Source organism: Chionomys nivalis, chromosome 1, assembly GCF_950005125.1.
Source record: "Chionomys nivalis chromosome 1, mChiNiv1.1, whole genome shotgun sequence".
NCBI classification, from domain to species: Eukaryota; Metazoa; Chordata; class Mammalia; order Rodentia; family Cricetidae; genus Chionomys; species Chionomys nivalis.
In genome coordinates, this window is record NC_080086.1 from 115686549 (window position 1) to 115707219 (window position 20671).

Consider the following 20671-nt stretch of genomic DNA (forward strand, 5'->3'; position numbering starts at 1 on the left):
ATATGTCCTGAGCTTTGCGTGCAGGAGTTGTGTCATAGATGTATCCATTGGTGCTGTGCCCCACGATCACGTGTTCTTTGCATTTTGACCTGTTTTTTTTTTTTTTTTTTTTTTTGTAATGGTCTCCACCTGTTGAAAAAAGAAGTTTCTTGGATAAGGCTTGAGAGCTACAATTACTTGTGGATAAAACGATAAGTATTTAGAATGCAGTTGGGTGTCATGCTAATTTAGCAAAGTAGAGGTATGAGGTTCTCCTCTAAGAACCATGATCTCCTAGACCTGCACAGTTGGATTGCTTTCTAGTAACAGGAACATCATCTGTATACTGCTATTCCTCCTATCCAGACCCTCTCCCATGTCATGGTCCTCACTTTCTTTTCTGATTTCTGTGATCATTACTCAAGGTTATATATTCAAATCTGGAGATTTGGATCTAGGAACTGGTGATGAGAAAGAACATGGGGCAATTGTTTTTCTGGATCTGGGTTATGTCACTCAGTATGATGTTTTCTAGTGCCACCTATTGACTTATAAGTTTCATGATTTTATTGCTCTTTGCAGCTGAATAATATTCCATTGTGTACATCTGTCACATTCTATTTATCCAGTATCAAAGGACATTGGGTTCATTTCTGAGCTGTGGTGAATAGAGAAGCTGTTGTGAATTGACCATTGCTAAGGAAGTCTCTATGAAGTCTGTTGAATGCTTTGGGTATATGCCAAGAAATGGCATAGCCTTGTTATATAGGAAGTTTTTTTATAAAAAATTCCTCTTTTAAATAAATGAAAATTAAAGAATACCTTGCCTGAAATACCACAGAGGTGGATAAATGCACCTCCTTCAGACACTCATTAAGTTTTCCTGCCTTAGGCATTGAGCATCCTTTCTCTGGGCCCACGTATTTTGTTTTGTGTTCCCTTCACCATCCATTCCCACCTTCTCAGAGGTCTCCCTATACAGGCTACTACACACTTCTGCTCCAATTTTTTTGTCTCTGATCCACTCATGTGGCTTCTGTTCTAATCAGCTCAGGCACTTGTCACTTGGTGCTCTGCTATTTCTTTGTTCAGGTGTAACCAAATCCTGGTTTTCCGATTGCTTCAACCAAATTTGCAGAAGGCACAAATGAAGTCATCTGAGATACTCCAGTTAGGTCCCTTTCTGCGGCACGCAGGAGAAGGAAAGTGTAAGCGTCTTCTAGGGGTGATGGGAAAATCAACTCCCAGGCCAACTCTCTCCCAGAATCCCTGTCCAATCATGAGACTCATCTTGGCCTTTCCTCCCTTTTTTTGCTGAACTGAATTTGGTGCATCAGAATCAGTTTTCAATATGCTCTCTCTTTCACACACCTGTCTTGAGAATTTTACAGTTAATTTTGTAACATAGCAAAACAATTTCCTAAGCTTATTTTAGTCAACTCAAATGCTTGGCTAAAATGGAATCAAAAGGACTAATGTATTATTACAATAGCATATCAGTTGAATACTATGAATTATAAAGTTATTTTAAGCACACAATTCTTGATATATGACTACTAACTTCAAATAATAATTGAAGGCTCCATTGTATTTCTACTATAACAGTGAGATAAAAATCAGTAGTCAGGTACAGATGGACTTACCGACTCATTTTCTAGACCTGTAATGAGCCAATACACCTAAATTCAGCAAGTGTAATGTAGAGCACAGACCCTGGAGACAAAAGTCTGGTGTGGAACCTCAGCTTTTTTTTTTTTGTCTAAATGTGTTGCGTTAGCTAGTACTTAAGATCCTGCATATGTGTTTAGCCCTTAAGAAGAGAAAGTAGATAGACATTTTAAAAGTTGCATGACCTGTTCATATAGAGTTTACCTTTGGGCTGATTTGTATTTTCTGCTATATTTTTCACTAGTCTTTTAAATACATGTCAAGGCATGTGTCTTAAAATGGCAAGGCATTTCAATATCTGTGAAATAATTAAAGTTGCAAACAGGAGATATCTAATAAAATGGAAATTTTATTGAAGGTATTTGGAAATTTTTCAGTTTTAATTGTTTTTACCCTAGATATTTTGGTGAGCTCTTGTTGTTTCATCAGTTTATCAAAATTCCTATCAGCTCATTTTAATAAAATACTTAGTGAAGTATTTATGCATTCTTAATATACTTAAATAACACAAATATGTTTAAGTAAAAACATGTATACAATCTTAACACATATGAGATAAATTCAGAGGAAGTTATAAGAACCTCATTTAAGTGATATAATGTTGTATGTGATTAACAAATACATGGACATTATTTTTAAAAATATGCTGGGAAGTGTTCCAGGTAGGTTACTTTTGCTCCAGTGGATAACCATAACTACCATATGTAGATGAGTAGGACTAATTAGACCCTTGGGTTTTTAAAAATATAAATAAGAAGACATAAGTTTGGGTGGGGAGAAATTTGGGGAGGGAGAAATTTGGGAGAAGAGTAGGTGAGGAATCTGGAGAGGGTAAGATCAAAGTCCATTCATTGTTCATATGTATGGAATTCTCAAAGAATAAATAAATAATGAAAAATTCACATTAGGCCATGAGCTGATGGTGTCATCTTGCTGCCTAGTTTAATAGTGAGAACCCAGAAAAGTCTAAAGTTATGTGGTCCAAACCTTCAGGCTTCTCATTTATGATTTAAATTTTCTACAGGGATACTTGGCTGTGTGTCCTGTAGAACCCTCTTTCCCCATGTCACTTCTCTCAACTAAGGCTTTATGAAAAGCATGCCACAGTGATCATGAGTTGATGTACTCTAACGAGGGCCTGCAACGCAGGTATCCTGGGCTACTGATTAAATGAAAAATCCACATACTTTCAAAATCAGTTCAGCTCATGGTGGGGTTGACAGCCCTGCTTTTGGAGAATGCTTCTCCGAGGCTGATGACAGAGGCACATGTTTCTCTTGGTGACATTCTGAAGTCAACAGCCACTTAGAATTATTTTAATATTACTTTACATAATTCAGAGAGAGAAAGGAAGAGAGAGAGAGAGAGAGAGAGAGAGAGAGAGAGAGAGAGAGAGAGAGAAATTTAGATAATTGTACTAGCTCCATTTTAGCTAAGATGTAACCTAAAAATGAGGTAATCAGACTTTTGTCCCAGCTTGTCTTTACTAAGTTGTTTGTCTTTGAACAAGATGTTGCAGCTTCATGTAAAGTTTCATTATCTGCTAGATAAAGGCAATGGGTATGTTTTAAACTGCTAACATCTGGATGGTTTGATAACTAATGACTAAGAAATCATTTTAGTGAATGCCTCTTTCTCTGCCCATTCCTGTTACAGAGATGTCTTGTATGGTGAGCATCTGTTATTTGGCTCTAAACAGATCTCATTGCTCTGATTTCACTGATTATTGAAAGGGAAGGTTTCACGTCTTGTTTTTCTTCTGAAATTAGAAGATTAGATTAAAGGAGCTGTGTCAGAGAACATAAGAGTGTATGCTCTAATGCCAGCAGCTGTGCACCTTCTCAGTAGCAACACCCAGGAAGAAGGCTGTGCAATGCCCTTGCAAGTGTGTCTTTCAGAATATCAATTATCCATGAAAGAGATGTCTCAGATTTACCCAAATGTCAAGATCTTGCTTCTATTGCATGCAGTTTTTCAGAAATATAATCAGAGAAAAGCAGCTGTTGTCCAAAGCATATTCTTGAACAACACCTGTTACACAAATTCTTATCAAATGCTGACTAATTAATTGATTTAATAAGACCTTATCCTCATCCTTCCTAACAGCACCAAGGAAAAATTGGAGTTAAGTTTAATGTTGGGACAGATGACATCGCCATAGAAGAATCCAATGCAATCATTAATGATGGAAAATACCATGTTGTGCGTTTCACGAGGAGTGGAGGCAATGCCACTTTACAGGTGGACAGCTGGCCAGTCATCGAGCGCTACCCTGCAGGTAAGCAAGGTTGATGGACCTGTGAACAATTTTGTGAAAAACAACTGGAAAAGCAAAGCAATGTTTGCGTCCGTTTCTTAAAATTGTGGTTTTTTGAGAAACCATAAAGTATTAATTAGACTTTAGAGTCATGTCAATGTAATGCTGTCCTAAACTGTTCTTGCTACCACATACAAGCATTTTATAGATGAACTTGAAGCCACCCGTTACCGCTTTTAAAATCCAGAGCATCAATGCAACAGAAAAATGCGCACATAAAAAGCACAATATGTCAAAGCTTTTTACGAAATTCTTGCATTTGAACAACAATAAAAAAAGGCTTTGTCAAAAGTAACAGTTAAAATTTCAATCCAAGGGAAAGAATATTATAACACTTCTTTTTTTTTTTTTTTTTTTTTTTTTTTGGAGAGCAAAGCTGTTTTTTTTAACAGTGGCACACAACAGAGACTCATGAAACATGCAAGAAGAGCAGGAGGCAGGCAGAGATCCAGCCTGGAGTGAGATGACAAGAAACACAATTACAGGAAACATGGTACCACAGGTGTAAAGCTGTGTGTAAAGGGAGTTCATTTCATTTTCATATAACCATAGTGATTCATAAGACTTCAGAGGTGATAGTGCTACTGAGTTGAAGTCTACAAAATATGCCTTTTTAAACAGCACACAACTTATCTTATAGTATAAATAAAAATATAAAACCCACTATTATTTTGCACAATAAAACTAATAATAAGAGTGAGTGCAGAAGGAACACCTCTGTTGGAATTATTCACTTCTTAGAATAATTTTATTAATTAATTATTAATTAAGTAATTTATTAGTTAAATACTAGTTTTCTCTGGAACTAACTCATACCAAAGAGATGAAACATCTTTGGCACTTTTCTGAGCTTTTTCTGAATTATATCAATCTCTACTTTCAGAGTTCAGTCCTAATCTCTTCTGTTTTGCAAATGCTTGATGAATTAAATTAATAAACTAACCTCCTTATGACAATGTAAAATCAAGAAAATTGAATCATGCATCCGGAAGTTCTTGTAATACTGACAAGTAGGAAGCATTCAGTGAGTGTTTACCAAGTTGGTATTCTGGAAAATATCAAGAGCACCTTGGCCTACATAGTGAGCTCCAGGATACCCAAAGCTACATAGAGAGGCCATAAATCAAAGGGAAGAAAGAAAAAGAGAGAGAGAGAAGAAGAGAGCAGGAGGGAGGGAAAGAAAAGAAGAGAAGAGAAGAAAGGAAAAAAGGGAGGGAGGGAGGGGAAAGGAAGGGAAAGAAAGAAGATAAGGGGAAGGAAAAAAAGGATGAAAGGAAAGGAAAAAATGATATTAGAAATATATTAAAAATCAGAAGCTAGTACAGCATAATAATTAAGGAACAAGTATTTAGAAATAATTATGACAATTATAATCTTTTATATCTAGGCATGCACTCTAGGTGCCCTTTCACTAAGGAGAACTTTAATTAATATTAATTAATGAAAAGTGAACAAACTTCCAGTTATTATTGTGAAGGACACATGCAATGGCTGACATATAAAAATATTATAGTGCTCATGAAAATTACATATATATTATACATATAAAACACATTACTGCTAAACATGATAAAATTCTGAATGTATTGTGCACATATGAACTTAACATTGTGAAGATCAGAGAGACCTCACCATTGTGTCATGTTATTGCCCTCTAGTCACCTCCTCTGTGTACACTTTAGAATGATGCTGATGGGGGAAAGGACACAGGAATTTCAAACATCCTTTTCACAAGCAACACAGCCATAAAGGCTGCATATAAATTTCAAAGTGTGAGTGATCTAGATTAAAGTTTTTAGAACAAAGTGTTTTTAAATATGAGCTCAATATCATGGTCTAGTATATATCTTTTATATCAGCTTGTCGTTTGGCTATTTTTATTTTAAAAATTTAGGGAGGTTATTTTTCATTATAAAAGCCACTAGACTAATGCTTTTACCACCAAATCCTATAATCAGAGAATCAGGAACAGAACCAACAGACTATATTTCCTTCCTTTTAAAGTGCCTGCACTACAAAATATAAGGGTTGAAATTAGTAATTAAGGATAGCACTTAACCTTCCATTACAGGGCTTTGTGGTAAGTGCTTTTCTATGAAGCAATTTATCTGGTGGCGACACTATACGTTTAATGAAAAGCACCTACAGCATTGACCATTGGTATTATCCTGTAATTGTCTGGAAGGCTTTCATAGAGAAACTAATTAGTACATGTAGGTTTTATGCTCTTTTAGAGGAAATGCAATATTCCTACAACCCAACAATACACATTTAAGAATAAATATTGAAATTTCTGAACATTAAACCTCTTATCCATTATTTTCTGTGCATGAAGCAAAGTACAGAAATAATATTTTGCAAACCATTTAAAGTTGAGAAAACTGTTTCTTATTTCTTGTCAGTTAGAGCTTTAGAATATACTGAATCATTAACCACTGATTTGTTCCTAATTATAGTTATGAACAATATGTTCTCTCTCATCAAAATAGACCTCTTCAAAACCTTTAATCCACAAAACCTTGTGTCATTCACTGCCCACAACCCAAGATTATTTTCAATAAATTAGTTACTTTTGAAAATAAAACTGTCTTCATTTGCTACCATAGTATGTGAAAAATACCTTTTATATCATTATAAAGTTAATGATTAATTTTATTTCAATGAATACATGTAGCCTATCTATAAATATATGTATAAGAAACATTTTAGGATAATATTTTAGCAACAAGACAACTTTTAACTGTTCACGATAGTACATGGGAAAGGGTTGTTTAATGTTTAACTAAGAATACAACACTCAAAAACAAAACGTAATGCAACAGATTCCAAGAAAGATAGATTATTTTGCAGTAAGGGATTTAAGAAACAGTGAACAAATTTGGGTCTTTTAAAGTATACATTTATTGGGTGTGATTAGCAGGTGGAGATGATGATTGAATAACATTCATGAAACTGTTAAACAGCTTACAGTCTAAAGAGAAAAGAATGCAGAGGAGTGAAAAATTAGCAGGATGAGTGTAGAATGTACTCTAAGCCCTTAAGAACAATGAAAGAAGAGATGCTTTCGGTTTTTAGTCTCTTCTCCTTCTCTTCCCTTTCCCTCCCTTTCCCTTACTCTCCCCAGCACCTCTCTTTCTCTTCCTTCACCCTTTCTCTTTTCCCCTCTGATACTTCCTCTTCCTTTCCATTTTTCCCCAATTTTTGCCTCTTGCTCTTTCATTTTACTGTTAACAACCCTCAGCTTTCTAATGTTACAGTGTTTTTTTTATCTTTTTTTATTATTAATTAATTTATTTAATTATTAAAGATTTCTGCCTCTTCCCCGCCAACACCTCCCATTCCCTCCCCCTCCCCCAATCAAGTCTTCCTTCCTCCTCAGCCCAAAGAGCAAGCAGGTTTCTCTGCCCTGTGGGAGGTCCAAGGACCACACACCTCCATCCAGGTCTTGATCCTATTGCACATAATGGCTTTGTGGGAGCCCAGGTAGTTTGGATGCTCACCTTAATAGACCTAATGTTACAGTGTTTCATGAGGAGGCAATACACAGCAATGAATTGGAAATACGGGGTGGGATGGTAGAGAGAGAGAGAGAGAGAGAGAGAGAGAGAGAGAGAGAGAGATTAACAATATTCTGGATTGTTAGATTGGCTGGCCTGGGCGACAAAAAGAATATTGAATACCTATCAAAGTCAACCCAGGGAAAAATTAAATGATTATTGGAATTAAGAGAAAGGAGCAACTGAAGGTCTGGAGAACTATGACAAAGTCAATTCTTTAGGGTAGAGGGGACTTACTTTTTTCTAGCTATGCAGTTTGTTTGAAGTCTTGAGGTTTTAGCTAGACATTTAATCCTTTGTTTATTGGCTAAATCTGATAAAAAAAATTTCAGGTCATGGAAAAGCCATATATCATTCTCTTTAAATTCAACCCATTTATTTAAATGAATTGGGTACTCATCTTTTAACTCATGTCATCATTAATATATTGATTATTTAAGACAGTTCATTATTTAGTGTTAAAAGCTGATTATTTGTTAAGGTTGTTTTTAATCAAGTTTGGGTTATGTGTGATATAATTAAGAAAATCTACTTTATTTGCAGTCGTAACACTTAGAAGAGAAAATAAACTTCAAAACCCTTCTATTCTAGCTTCTTTTTTAAAACAAACAAATTTAACCTTGAACAGGCCAACTTATTTTCTGTAGCTTATCACACTATTTCATAGCTAGTCAAAGTGACTGACTCTTCTCTGTAGACAGAAATTCAAATAACAGAGAAAATTGGTGAAGACTTTGATGTAGCAGTGGTATAACCGTTAAAGCTTTGGGTCCAACTAGCTTGATTGCCCTTAGATGCATATGTACTTCCCAGTCTGCCATTTCTGGGACACAGATGCAAACAAAGACTATGAGGATTAAACAGTAGCAGATGGAATAAAAGTAACTTCTTAGAAAAGACACAGGTACTTGGTGAACGCTAACTTTCTAAATCAGTAGCAGTCATTAGTTAGGCACTCATTATTTTTAAACTTTATTTGAAAAACTTAGTTAATTAGGTAAATCATTACAGATAATTAGAATTATCACCTTAAAATCTTTAAGGACTTGAAGGATAAATAGTCTATTTTAGCAAAAGATTTGTCTCATGTTCTGGTTAACTGCATAAACTTGATTAAATCACTATCAAAAGATTCTAGGATCTACATTAACCTTTGGTGGGAAAACATTGTCCTTTGTTTGCTAATTTTCACTGAAATGCAATTACAGATATGTTGAGTATTTATTGCAATTTATCAGTGTTTGGCATAGTTAAACATCCACCAGTATTAGTTTCCCACACTTCGTCTTAGGTTCTTTGAAATATGAAAACAGGTAGCTAAAACTCTACTTTTTAAAAAAGTGCCTTTCTTCATGGCGTTCAAATTTCCTAAGACTTTGGAGCTATTCTTGATGTTAAAGTATAATATATATTTTATTGATCACTGTATTAAATACACGTCACTAAAGTTTACCAGCTAAGCATTGAAGACATCTGAAACTATGAGACAAAGGGCATATTTTTTAGGAACTTTAATTGTTCCTACATTTTTTTAGGCCCAAGCTATTTTTAAATACCTGTTTGGTATTAAAATATTTGGGAAATATTAATTGTTTCTACCTTGCTGTTTATTTGTTTAAAGAAAAGTTCTTCTGGTGGTTTGGTGGATTTTGGACTCATTTGGACTGCATACACTCCAGAGCAAAGATCATGTACATGTTTTTCAAACTATTAGTCTCTATAGAACAAAAGAAGTAATGGATATTATATCAACAACTCTGAAATCCACTATAAAAATAGAGGTCTTGTAGTGTTTCTGAAAGTTGACTTTTTTGTTTCATCTTTGCTATATATTTACAGGAATGTTTGCTATGTTCTAATATAGGAGACTCAGATCTATTCATAACCTCTATGAAATGGTCTTCTACTCAGTCTGCACTATCTGCTTCTTACCAGTATTCTACTCTATTACACCTGGTCCAGATTGTCACAGGACTAATTTAATCATTGTCTATATGACAATTCAGAAGCAAGATGGCCCAGCAAAAACATTTCTTTCTATTTTTAAAACATACTTATTCTTTATCCTAGAAAACAAATATATTCATAACTGTTTATTGCAAATGGAACTTACATGGCCTAAGTAGCTAGATTTTCTTTCAGATATGTATTATTATTATTATTTCTGACAGGATTTCACTGTGAATAGTGGACAGATATATAAATCAAAGATCTTATCTGTTTATTCTACTAATTTAATCTTCCCACTTGAATAAGTTTTGCAATGGAGACATGAAAATAGTATATAACATCTTGAGAAAGAGCCCAATAAGATAAGATGTCATTTCTGACTGTCTAGCAACTGATATTTGAAGCTAAATTTATGTTTAACTCACTAAAAGTGTATTTTGAAACATTTAATGAATATCATTTTGTTCCATTTTTCCAGTTTTCAATGATACTTTTTACTTTGAAATGTTCATATTCTATTTCTTAGGAACCAATCAATATAAAGCAATATTCATTATTACTACATCCAAAAAATTTACTAAGTGAAGTATATCTTATATTATAACCTACAATGACATTCTTGTGACAAGATTCCTATTAAACTTCCTCTTTTATCTTTAAGTTTTCAATGTTTACTTTAACAATTTAAATTCTTAGCACAATAAAGGGGTGTTCCAGTCATGATTTACTTATGTGAAGTCAGAGCATTGACATGCATAATTTTGAATAAAGCAGCTAAAGATGTTGACAGGTTGCATTTAAGAGTTTTTTCCTAGAGATTTCAGTTGAATAGTGAATCTACCTGATGACTGTAAACAATGAGTGTGGATATGAGTTTGTCCCTATGAATATATGCCTGAAGACCCTGTTAGACGTGGTGACTCATGTCTATCATCTCAGCACTCAGAAGATTGAAGAGCACTTCCTTACTCTATGATTTAAAAAATAAGTGGGTACTAAATATCACATTATGACTAGTAAATCCTGGTCAAAAGATGACACAGCATAAAATGGTTAAAATTTTCTTCACTAAGTAGAAGGACCTATGTAAAATACACAAGAAAGTAACTGTCTTTGGTTATAGACATTCTATAGATCGTTTCGAAACCTTCTAAGAGTTTCTGCCTATAAAGAAACTCTGATGTAGCAGAAAATTTCACATATATTTGAATTACTCTTTAAATTGTGCATATGACTTTTCAAACTTGCCTCTCAACACCAACAAATAAACCTTGAGTACATCTGCCTAGGAACTGACACCTCAGTTCCAGATGATCTTTGCAGATGCTGAGGTTTGAGAGGAAAATATGGATATGCTCTCAGTGGAATGCAGTCAGCCTTTATTAAACAATGATTTCACCTTATTGGTGTATCCTGTACTCATCATATTCCTTTCTTATAAAAAGACCAATTTCTGTTATTTAATTTTAGAAAATTTTCTTTTTAAAAATAAACACAGTAATGACCCTATCCTTCTATTCCATGTATTTGGGTACTGATGCATTCAAAATAAAATGAAATAATTACCTCATGTACTTCCTGATATAATTTAATTCATTCACATCCTTGATACTATACATAAAAATTCATGATCTCAGTCTAATCTTGCCTTATTTAGTTTTTATTACTCTAATAAAACTCTATGACAGAAAGCAACTTGTTTAGAAAAGGGTCTATTTTTTATTTCAGTTCTACATCACAGTCTATCAATGAAGGAAGTCGGGGTAGAAGTCAGGGCAGGAAACTAAAGGCAGGGACGGAGATGAAGCCTTGGAGGAATGCTGCTTACAGTCTTACTCCTCTGGGCTTGCTCAGCCTGCTTTCTTACAGCTCCCAACTGGCACTGCCCACAGTAAGCTGAGCCCTCAAACATCCATCATCAATCACAAAAATGTACCACAGATTTGCTCACAGCCCAATCCGGTGGAAGCATTTTCCAAAGCAAGATTTCTTCTTCCCAGATACCACTATCTTGTATCAAGTTGAGATAAAACTAGGCAGTACAAATCCTGAAGAGTATTTTCAGTAGGGCTAAGTATGTAGATAACAAAGGCAGAGCTGAGGGGACTGAGACCTTAGAGATGACTGTACTGTAGGTTGTAGATTAGATTCCATAATAAAGCACGTTTGTTAACAACTTGCAAAACATGGCTGTGTGAAGTCTCAGCAGGTAAAAGCACTTTCTTTTTTTTTTTTTTTTTTTTGGGTTTTCGAGACAGGGTTTCTCTGTGGTTTTGGAGCCTGTCCTGGAACTAGCTCTTGTAGACCAGGCTGGTCTCGAACTCACAGAGATCCGCCTGCCTCTGCCTCCCAAGTGCTGGGATTAAAGGTGTGCGCCACCACGCCCGGCGTAAAAGCACTTTCTACACTGCTCTGATGACTGGTGACATCTATAACTTAAATAAGAAGCAGGGCTCACACTTATAATCCCAGCACCCCCTGCTCTCTTACCATGACATGGCAGGTAAACACCGAAGAACTGGTCTTCTGACCACCACATGTGTATTGACATTCTCACACACAATATACCCACAATAAATAAATAAAAATAAATCCTGGTGAAACATAATAAACACTGAACTTTAATTAACACATGACATTAATATAAATTTGTTGGTTTGAGATTTGCCAAAATTTTTCTTAAAATTACAGCAGTGAACAAAAGACATCAAACTCTCATTTCTTTCAGCACTTACAGCCTCCTATAAGCTAAAAGCTCATAGATGAGTGCCACTAAAAATATATTTTCCTCACTTATCTTTATATTACTTTTCTGGAAAGAAGTTTTAAATGACAAAACTTTGTCTCTATACCAAAGTAATAAAATCATACGTATCTGTTGCAAATAATTGATATATGCACATGAATATTTTGTTATTAGAAAAGTATGTTTATTTCTATAGAATATAAGCTCAGTTCTGTAACAATCCTAGGTATCACCTAATCTAATATTACAGAGTTTTCTTAAGACCCAGTGACATAATACATGTGAAAAGCTTTTGACGTATGAAGCCTCTAAATAGATGATGATGAATATCTTACATCAAATTTAGCCTCTTGGATAGAATAGTTCTCAGAGGCAGACTTTCATCTCATGCATTTTCAAGTCTGTTTTGTTTTTTGCTTTGTAAATATGCCTTCATTCAGTAACAGCTGAATTCCCCCAACCCTGCTATCACCGACTTGACTTTCCTCACATTAACTTTTATTGAAGTAATTTGTCATCTTGAGTACATTTTCTCTACTGGTGGACAAGAGATTTAAAGTGGCCATCGAAAATCCAGAGCAGAGGAGACTCAGCATAAGTCCATCCAGAATACCACCATATACATTTGCAATAAACAGTTTCACCTGGAATTATGAGATATAAAACTAGGCAGAACAGAGGAACATTTAGCCTCATTTTTCTAGATAATGTCAACTAATTGATAACACACCATCATAATTCTGCAGGGTCACCTTTGCTGGAGCATCTTAAAACTTGGAGTAGAGCCTTCAGTTCTCTCATTTATTATTTTTATTGCTTAGGGCAGCAGAAGATTTAGACAAGAGTACATTTTATGGTTAGAGGAGAATCAAACAAATTAAGCTTTTAAAAATGTACAGGTGGCTTGGCTAAAAAGAGAGACAGGATGGTCACAATTAGAGGATTCCTGTTCTTTATAGAAATGAAGTTCACATAGAAGGTTAAGTCTACTAAGTTGAGTCTCTCTCTCTCTCTCTCTCTCTCTCTCTCTCTCTCTCTCTCTCTTTCTCTCTCTTTCTCTCTCTGTATGTATGTATATATATAATACACACACACATATATATTTATATATATAATCTACACACACATATATAAATATATACAGTAGTGTTATTCTGGCATTGAGTAAAAGAGGGAACAGAGCTCAGCCCAAATCCTAGACATTTGTAGAACCCTCTAAATCCTCACCTATTATATGACTCAGATTCGACAACATTGACTTGGAAAAGTGATTTGTGAATGACTCTTCATATTGGGCATTTTTCTGTATGTTGTCATTACCATCTAGGTATAATGACTTAAATTAGTCCATTAATATGCACAGAATTATTAATATTCCATTTTGATTTAGAAAACAAGGCAACACTTTCACATTGCATTCCATCACTGAAGGAATACAGGACAGGAACTCAAACAGGAAAGGAAACTGGAGGCAGGGAGAGATGCAGAGGTCATGGAGGGGAGCTGCTTACTGACTTGCTACTCATGGCTTGATCACCTGCTTTCTTATAGAATGAAGGGTTACTAACCCAAGGATGGCACCACCATCTTCCATCAATCATTAATTAAGAAAATGTCCTGCAAGCCTGTATACAGCCATATCCTATAGAGACATTTCCTTAATGGTGGTTTCCTACTCTCAGATGACATTAGCTTGTGTCAAGTTGACATAAAACTATCTAGTACAATTTCCAATAGTGATTCAGCTGGATCTTGAGGAGGCTTGATTCCCATCGCCTGAGGAGCCGCCACATCAAATTCCACAGTGGCTGTAGAAACTTGCACCTTCCACCACATCCCATCCAGCATGAGCTATCACACGGTTTATTGATCTTAGCCATTCTGATGGGTGTACAATAAAATCTCAAAGCCATTTCATTGATGGCTAAAGATGCTGAACATGTCTTTAAGTGTTCTTCAGTCATTTGAGATTCCTCTTTTGAAAATTTTCTGATTGGATCTGTTACCTATTGTTTTGATTGAGTTATTAGTTTTCTTGCTATCTAGTTCTTTGAGTTCTTCATATATTTCACATATTAATCCTCTATCAAATGTTTAGCTTGGTAAAAAAAATCTGTTTCCATTCGATAGGTTGACACTAAATGATAGTATCCTTTGCCGTTAATAAGCTTTTAATTTCATTACATCACATTTATTAATTGTGTATCTTATTGCCTATGCTAATGTAATTGTGTTCTGCTCAGAAAGTCTTTTATAATTTTTATTTATTTTTTAAAAACCTATTTTTTTCATTTTACATGCCAAATTCATTTAACTCCTCCCCTCCTCCTGCTCCTTCCACCTTTCCCTCCACATACCATCCCACCCATACATCGCCTCCTCAGAGAGGATAAGGCTTTCCATGCAAAGTCAAAAAAGTCTAGCACACTGCTTTGAATCAGGACCAAGGCTCTTTCTGCTCTATCTAGGCTGAGCATCTGTATCCCTCCAGAGAGAATGGGTTCCAAAAGTTAGACAAGCAGTAGGGATAAATCCTGTTTTCCCAGCCAGTGGCCCCACAGTCTGCTCCAGCCATATAACTGTCACCCACATTCAGAGGATCTAGTTTGGTCCTCTGCTGGTTCCCGCATTGTCAGGCCAGAGTATGAAGGTTTCCATTAGCTCAGGTAAGCTATTTCTGTGGGTATCCCCATAATGGCCTTGACCTCTTTGCTCATATTCTCATTCCTCCCTCTATTCAACTGGAAATTGGGAGCTCAGCCCAGTGCTCATCTGTGGTTCCTCTGCATTTGCTTCCATCAGTTTCTGGATGTAGGTTCTATGATGACATTTAAGATACTAGGCAAGGCCAGTTCAGGCACCCTTTCCACTATTGATTAAGGTCTCAGCTAGGTCGCCCTTGTGGATTCCTGTGAATTTCTCTAGTGCTAGGTTTCTTGCTAGCCCCATAATGGCTCTCTCAATCAACATATCTCTTTCCATGTTTTCTGTCTCTGTCCTTCCCACATCTTGACCATCCCATTCTCTCTAGTTCTCCTTCCCCTCCCTTCTTCCCTCCTCTTCCCCTTCCACCTTCCCTTCTCCCAATTTTCTCAGAAGATCTTGTCTATTTCCCCTTACCAGGAGGATCTTTGTATGTTTCTATTAGGGTTCTCCTTGTTACTTAGCGTCTCTGGGGTCATGGAATATATAAAGTCTTCTTAATATTTTTGTTGGATTTATTATTTCTTTGACTGATGAATCTATTTCCTTTATAGTATCTTCAACATTTGAGATTCTAGCTTCCATCTCTTGTATTCTGTTGGTTATGCTTGCATTGGTAGTTCCTGTTTGTTTACCCAGATTTTCCATTTCCAGAAATCCCTCAGTTTATGTTTTCTTTATTCCCTTTATTTCAGTTTTCAAGTCTTAACTGTTTCCTCCATGTGTTTAATGGCTTTTTCTTGATTTTCTTAAGTTCCTTCAAGAGATTTATTGATTTCTTCCAATTTTTTGTTTGTCTTTTGTTTCATTTCTTCAATGTAATTTTTCATTTCCCCGTTAAGGGTCTCTATCATGTTCATAAAGTTATATTTAAGATCATTTTCTTCTGCTTCTTCTGTATTAGAATGATCAGGTCTTCCTTTTCTATTGCCACTAGGTTCTGGCACTACCATGTTGCTTTTGGGTTGTTGAATGAATTTTTGTATTGACGTCTACCCATCTCTACCTCCATTTGGTGCCAGCAGTGTCTTTGCCTCTTGGCCCAATCCTTGTAGTTATTGTCTGTGTCTTAGGGAGCTGCTCTTAGTCTACTCTGTGCTGTTGCTGTTTGTGTCCCGGGAGCTGCTGAAATCTTTTTTGGCCTACTTTCTTGGTCCACTCTGTGCAGTTTCAGCCTATAGTTTAGAGTTTCTCTGAGGTTGTAGGGGATGGGTGGTTTGGGGGTCAGAGTGGGCCTTGTAGCTTACAAGAGCCAGTAGATGGGGGTGGGAGTTGGAGCAGCCTACCTTCAGGAAGTTTGCCTGCTGACTGGCTAGTGAAACTGAGCAGGTGGTTGAGGGGTCCAGTGTTTTGCCCAGGTACAGAGGACCTAGAGAAAGGGTAGCCCATGTGGCTAGCTGATCACTCATCTCTTGATCTACTGTATGCAGTTGCAGCCTGTGCTTCTGAGTTTCTCTGAGGTCCCCAAAAGTCTTTTCTTGTGTCAGTGAGTTCAAGGCTATATCTCACTTTCTCCTCTATCAGGTTTAGTGTATCTGGTTTAATGCTAAAGCGTCTGGTAGATTTGAAGTTGTGTTTATATGGGGTGATAAGTATGGACCAATGTGCATTTGTCTACATGCAGCCATCCAGTTTGATCAGCAGCATTTGTTGAAGATGCCATTTTTTTCCACTGTGCATTTCAGGCTTCTTTATCCAAAATCAGATGTCTGTAGGTGGATTTATGTCTGGGTCTTCAACTCAATTCCATTGATCAATATGTCTGTTTTTATAGCAATACCATGCTGCTTTTACTATGGTACCTCTGTTATATAGCTTGAAATTGGGTATGGTGATGCCAGCTTAGCTCTTTTATTTTTCAGGATTGTTCTAGTTACACTGTGGTTTTTTTTTTTTTTTTTTTTTTTTTTTTTTTTTTTTTTTTTTTTTTTTTTTTTTGTGTGTGTGTGTGTGTGTTTCCATATGAAACTGAAAATTGTCCCTTCTAATTGATGAAGAATCCTTTGGAATTTCAATGAGGACTGCATTGAATCTGTAGATAGCTTTTGGTAGGATAGCCATTTTTACTTTATTAATCCTACTAATCCATAAGCATGGGAGATCTTCTCAATTCATCTTTAGTTTCCTTCTTGAGTCTTACAGTTTTTGTCGTACAAGTCTTTCATTAGATTAGATTAGAGTAGACCCAAATATTGTCTACATTTTGAGATGATTTTAAAAGGTGTTGTTTACCAGATTTTTTCTCAGTTCATCTGTCATCTGAATATAGGATTTCTACTGATTTTTATTTGTTAATTTTGTATCCAGCTACTTTGCTAAAAGGGTTTATCAGTGTTATGAGTTTCCTAATGATCTTAGAGTCACTTATGTATATTATCATATCATCTGAAATTAAAGATTGTTTGACTTTTTCTTGTCCATTTTATCTCCTCTTGTATTTTCTCAGTTGTCTTGTTGTTCTAGCTAAGATATGAAGTACTGTATTAAATAGGTAGGGAGAGTTTAGACAACCTTGCTTGTTTCTGATTTTAGTGGAATGCTTTGAGTTTCTCTCCATTTAAGTTGATGTTGGCTATTAGGCTTGCTTTCATTATATGGAGGTATGACCCTTATATTCATAATCTTTCCATTATTATTTTTGTGAAGGGATATTGAATTTTTTGAAGGCCTTTTATTCTTCTAATGAGATGATCTTATGGTTTTTGATTTTCATTTTGTTTATATGGAAGATTGCATTTACAGATTTGCATATATAGAACCATCCTTGCATCACTTAGAAGAAACCTGCTTGGTAGTGTTAGATGATATTTTTGATATATTCTTGAATTTGTCTTGAAAATAATTAATTGAGAATTCCCCCCTTATGTTTATAAGGGAAATTGGTCTGTAATTCTCTTTCTTTGTTGGGTCTTTATTTGGTTTTGGTATCAGAATAACTATGACTTCATAAAATGAATTGGTCAATGTTCCTTTTCTTTCTCTTTTGTGAAATAATTTAAGGACTTTGGAATTTGTTGAGGGATATTTGATCACACTATGTGAAGATGTGTCACTTCCTGTGCCTAAGGCACTTTCTGATTAGTTTAATACAGAACTGAATGGCCAATAGCTAGGCAAGAGAGGATAGGCAGTTCTTCCGGGAAGAAAGAAGAACTTGGGGAAAAAAATCTGTCACAAGGGATTTTACCTACCAGAAGTTCAAGAAGTCGGATGATCAGTATGGAGGAGAGATAACAAACCACGTGGCAATACATAGATTATTATAAACATGTTAATTTAAGTTATAAGAGCTAGTTGGGAACAAGCCTAAGCTAAAGCCAAGCTTTAATACTTAATAAAATGTCTCTTAGTCATTATTTGGGAGCTGATGGGCCAAAGAAAGTCTGAGTGCATTGTGTGTCCAATGTAAAGGCATGTATATCCATGTGTAGGGCATATGAGTGACTGCTGTGGTTCAGGAGACTAGACAGAAATGCCTGTTGCAGCGTGAGCTCAACAACTTCTCTAAGATAAAATCAGCTCCAAGCCAATACCTACCAGTCCAAGGTTTGAATCTCACAGACCAAAGGTGGCTGAGTCATCTTCCAGAGCCATGTGCTAAACAGAGCTGCAAAAAGAGCCAATAGATGCACAAAATGGCTTTGCAACAGTTTTGCAATGTTTTTCTGAAGTGATGGCCTGCAGAAAGCCAGGTCCAGAATGAGAAAACCTCTGAAGAGGTACAATATGCTTGAAAAAAAGTTACTTAGATGCTGAAAAAAAAAGGAAAATGGGTAAAGAGAGTCAGAAAAGATAGTTTAAAAACAAAGTTTTAAAGAAAGAGTAAAGTAATATAAAAAGAATAAGTATTATAAGGATGGGAAATAGCATAACACAGGACGTTTGGAGCCTATATACTCTTCTATTAACATTAAATTTTTAAATAGCTAATGAATAAAAGCTGCTGAGAGGCATTGGATAATCCTACTAAATCCTACTAAATTAACCCAGCCTATGTGTTTTATGCATTTCCAGGCAGCCAGTTGTCTCTACCAATTCTATAATTTTTTAAGTGGCTTGCTCTGCACTTCCGGTTTACTTTGGTAATATTTTAGCCTTCTCAGGCATCTGATAGTGTTGAAGACTAGATTGTTATAGTTTTACCATTTTCTTTGTTACCAACTTCAAAACAGAAACTCACAAAAGAGATGTAAAAGCTTAAGAGATATAAAAGCTTAAATTATTTATTTAAGAGAATGTTTTAGGGTCCAAAAAGTTATATTTAGTCTGGTAATACAAGTTATAATAAAAAATGGCTAAGGTATAAAACTATGGACTCACCAAGATAGTAAGGTAATGAGGTACTTTCTCCAAATTTGCCATATACAAATGGACTGGACATTGTGAATGTAATTCTTACCTAATAATTGTTCTTATTTTATATAGTTATACTATGTTAGAGTTTAAACCTTTCATTTTTATTTAGACAAAAAAGGGGAAATGTTGCAGGATATTTGATCACATGGTGTGAACGTATGTCACTTTACTAATCCTGCCTAAGACACCTACTGATTGCTTTAATAAAGATCTGAACAATCATAAGCTAAGTAGGAGAGGATGGGAGGACTTCTGGAAAAAGAGGAACTCGGGTAAAGAATCTGGACCAGAGAATTTTATCATCCAAAATCAGAAGTGGGACATAAAGTATAGAGAAGAGGTAATAAACAATATGATAGAAAGTAAACTAATATAAACTATTTTAAGTTATACGAGATAGTTGGAAATAAACCTAAGCTAAAAACATGCTTTCATGCTTAATAAAAAGTCTCCATGTCATTATTTGGGAGCTGTGGTCCAAAGAAAGTCTAACTACAACTCTTCTTTCAAATTATAGTAAATTTCTGTACTAAAATTATTTGGTCCTGGGCTATTTCAGTAAGGGTTATAGGACTTTTCAAATTAATTTTTGATCTTGATTTGACTTTGGTAAGTTTTATGTATGAAAATTATCTATTTCTTTTAGATTTTTCCATTTGGTGGAATACAGGTTTTTAAAGTATGTCCTTGTGATTTTTCTGGATTTTCACAGTGTCTGTTGTTACTTTCATCTTTTCATTTCTAATTTAGCTAATTTGAATCTTCTCTCTCTATTTTTTAAGTTAATTTGGATAAGTGTTTGTCAATGTTATTGATTTTCTCAAACAGCCAACCCATGTTTCCTTGATTCTTTTTATTGTATTTTGTTGCTGTTTCTATTTTATTGATTTCATTCCTGATTTTTATTATTTTTTATGTCTACTCCTTTTAGGTGTGTTTTCTTCCTTTTGTTCTAGAGCTTTCAGTTGTGCTGGTAAGTTACTAGTATTAGAGCTCTTAAAAAACAATTTTTGTAGGCATTTAGCTTACTGTACTTGCCCTTTTAGAATCACCTCCATTGTGTTCCATAAGTTTGGGTAAGTTATATATGTATTTTCATTCAATTCTAGAAAGTCTTTAATTTCTTTCTTAATTTTTATGTTAATTTATTTTTTTAACTAGGCATTAAATTGTTCAATTTCCAAGAGTTTGTAAACTTTCTTCTGTTACTTAGTCTGCGGTGATAAGATGTAGATTGTTATTTCTGTTTTCTTGTGTCTTGCTTTGCTTCCCATATGTGGTCAGTCTTAGAGAAAGTTTCATGACATGCTGAGAAGGTATATTCTTTTATAACTTGTGTGAAATTTTCTGTAAATATATATTGGGCCATTTGTTTGTTTGTTTGTTTGTTTTTTT

General features: G+C 35.2%; 1 protein-coding gene across 35 annotated transcripts in view; it reads left to right on the forward strand.

The window, feature by feature from the left end:
- Window positions 1-20671, forward strand: part of Nrxn1 (neurexin 1) — a 1077006-nt gene that overhangs the window by 899846 nt on the left and 156489 nt on the right. For 22 of the 35 annotated variants that reach the window (XM_057767187.1, XM_057767207.1, XM_057767292.1 and 19 more), the window contains one exon: window positions 3754-3925. In XM_057767187.1, the coding sequence (XP_057623170.1) occupies window positions 3754-3925 (172 nt within the window). Of the gene's footprint in view, window positions 1-3753; window positions 3926-20207; window positions 20250-20671 lie in introns of all 35 variants that reach the window. The other 13 variants (XM_057767124.1, XM_057767151.1, XM_057767179.1 and 10 more) reach the window with 1 other exon arrangement.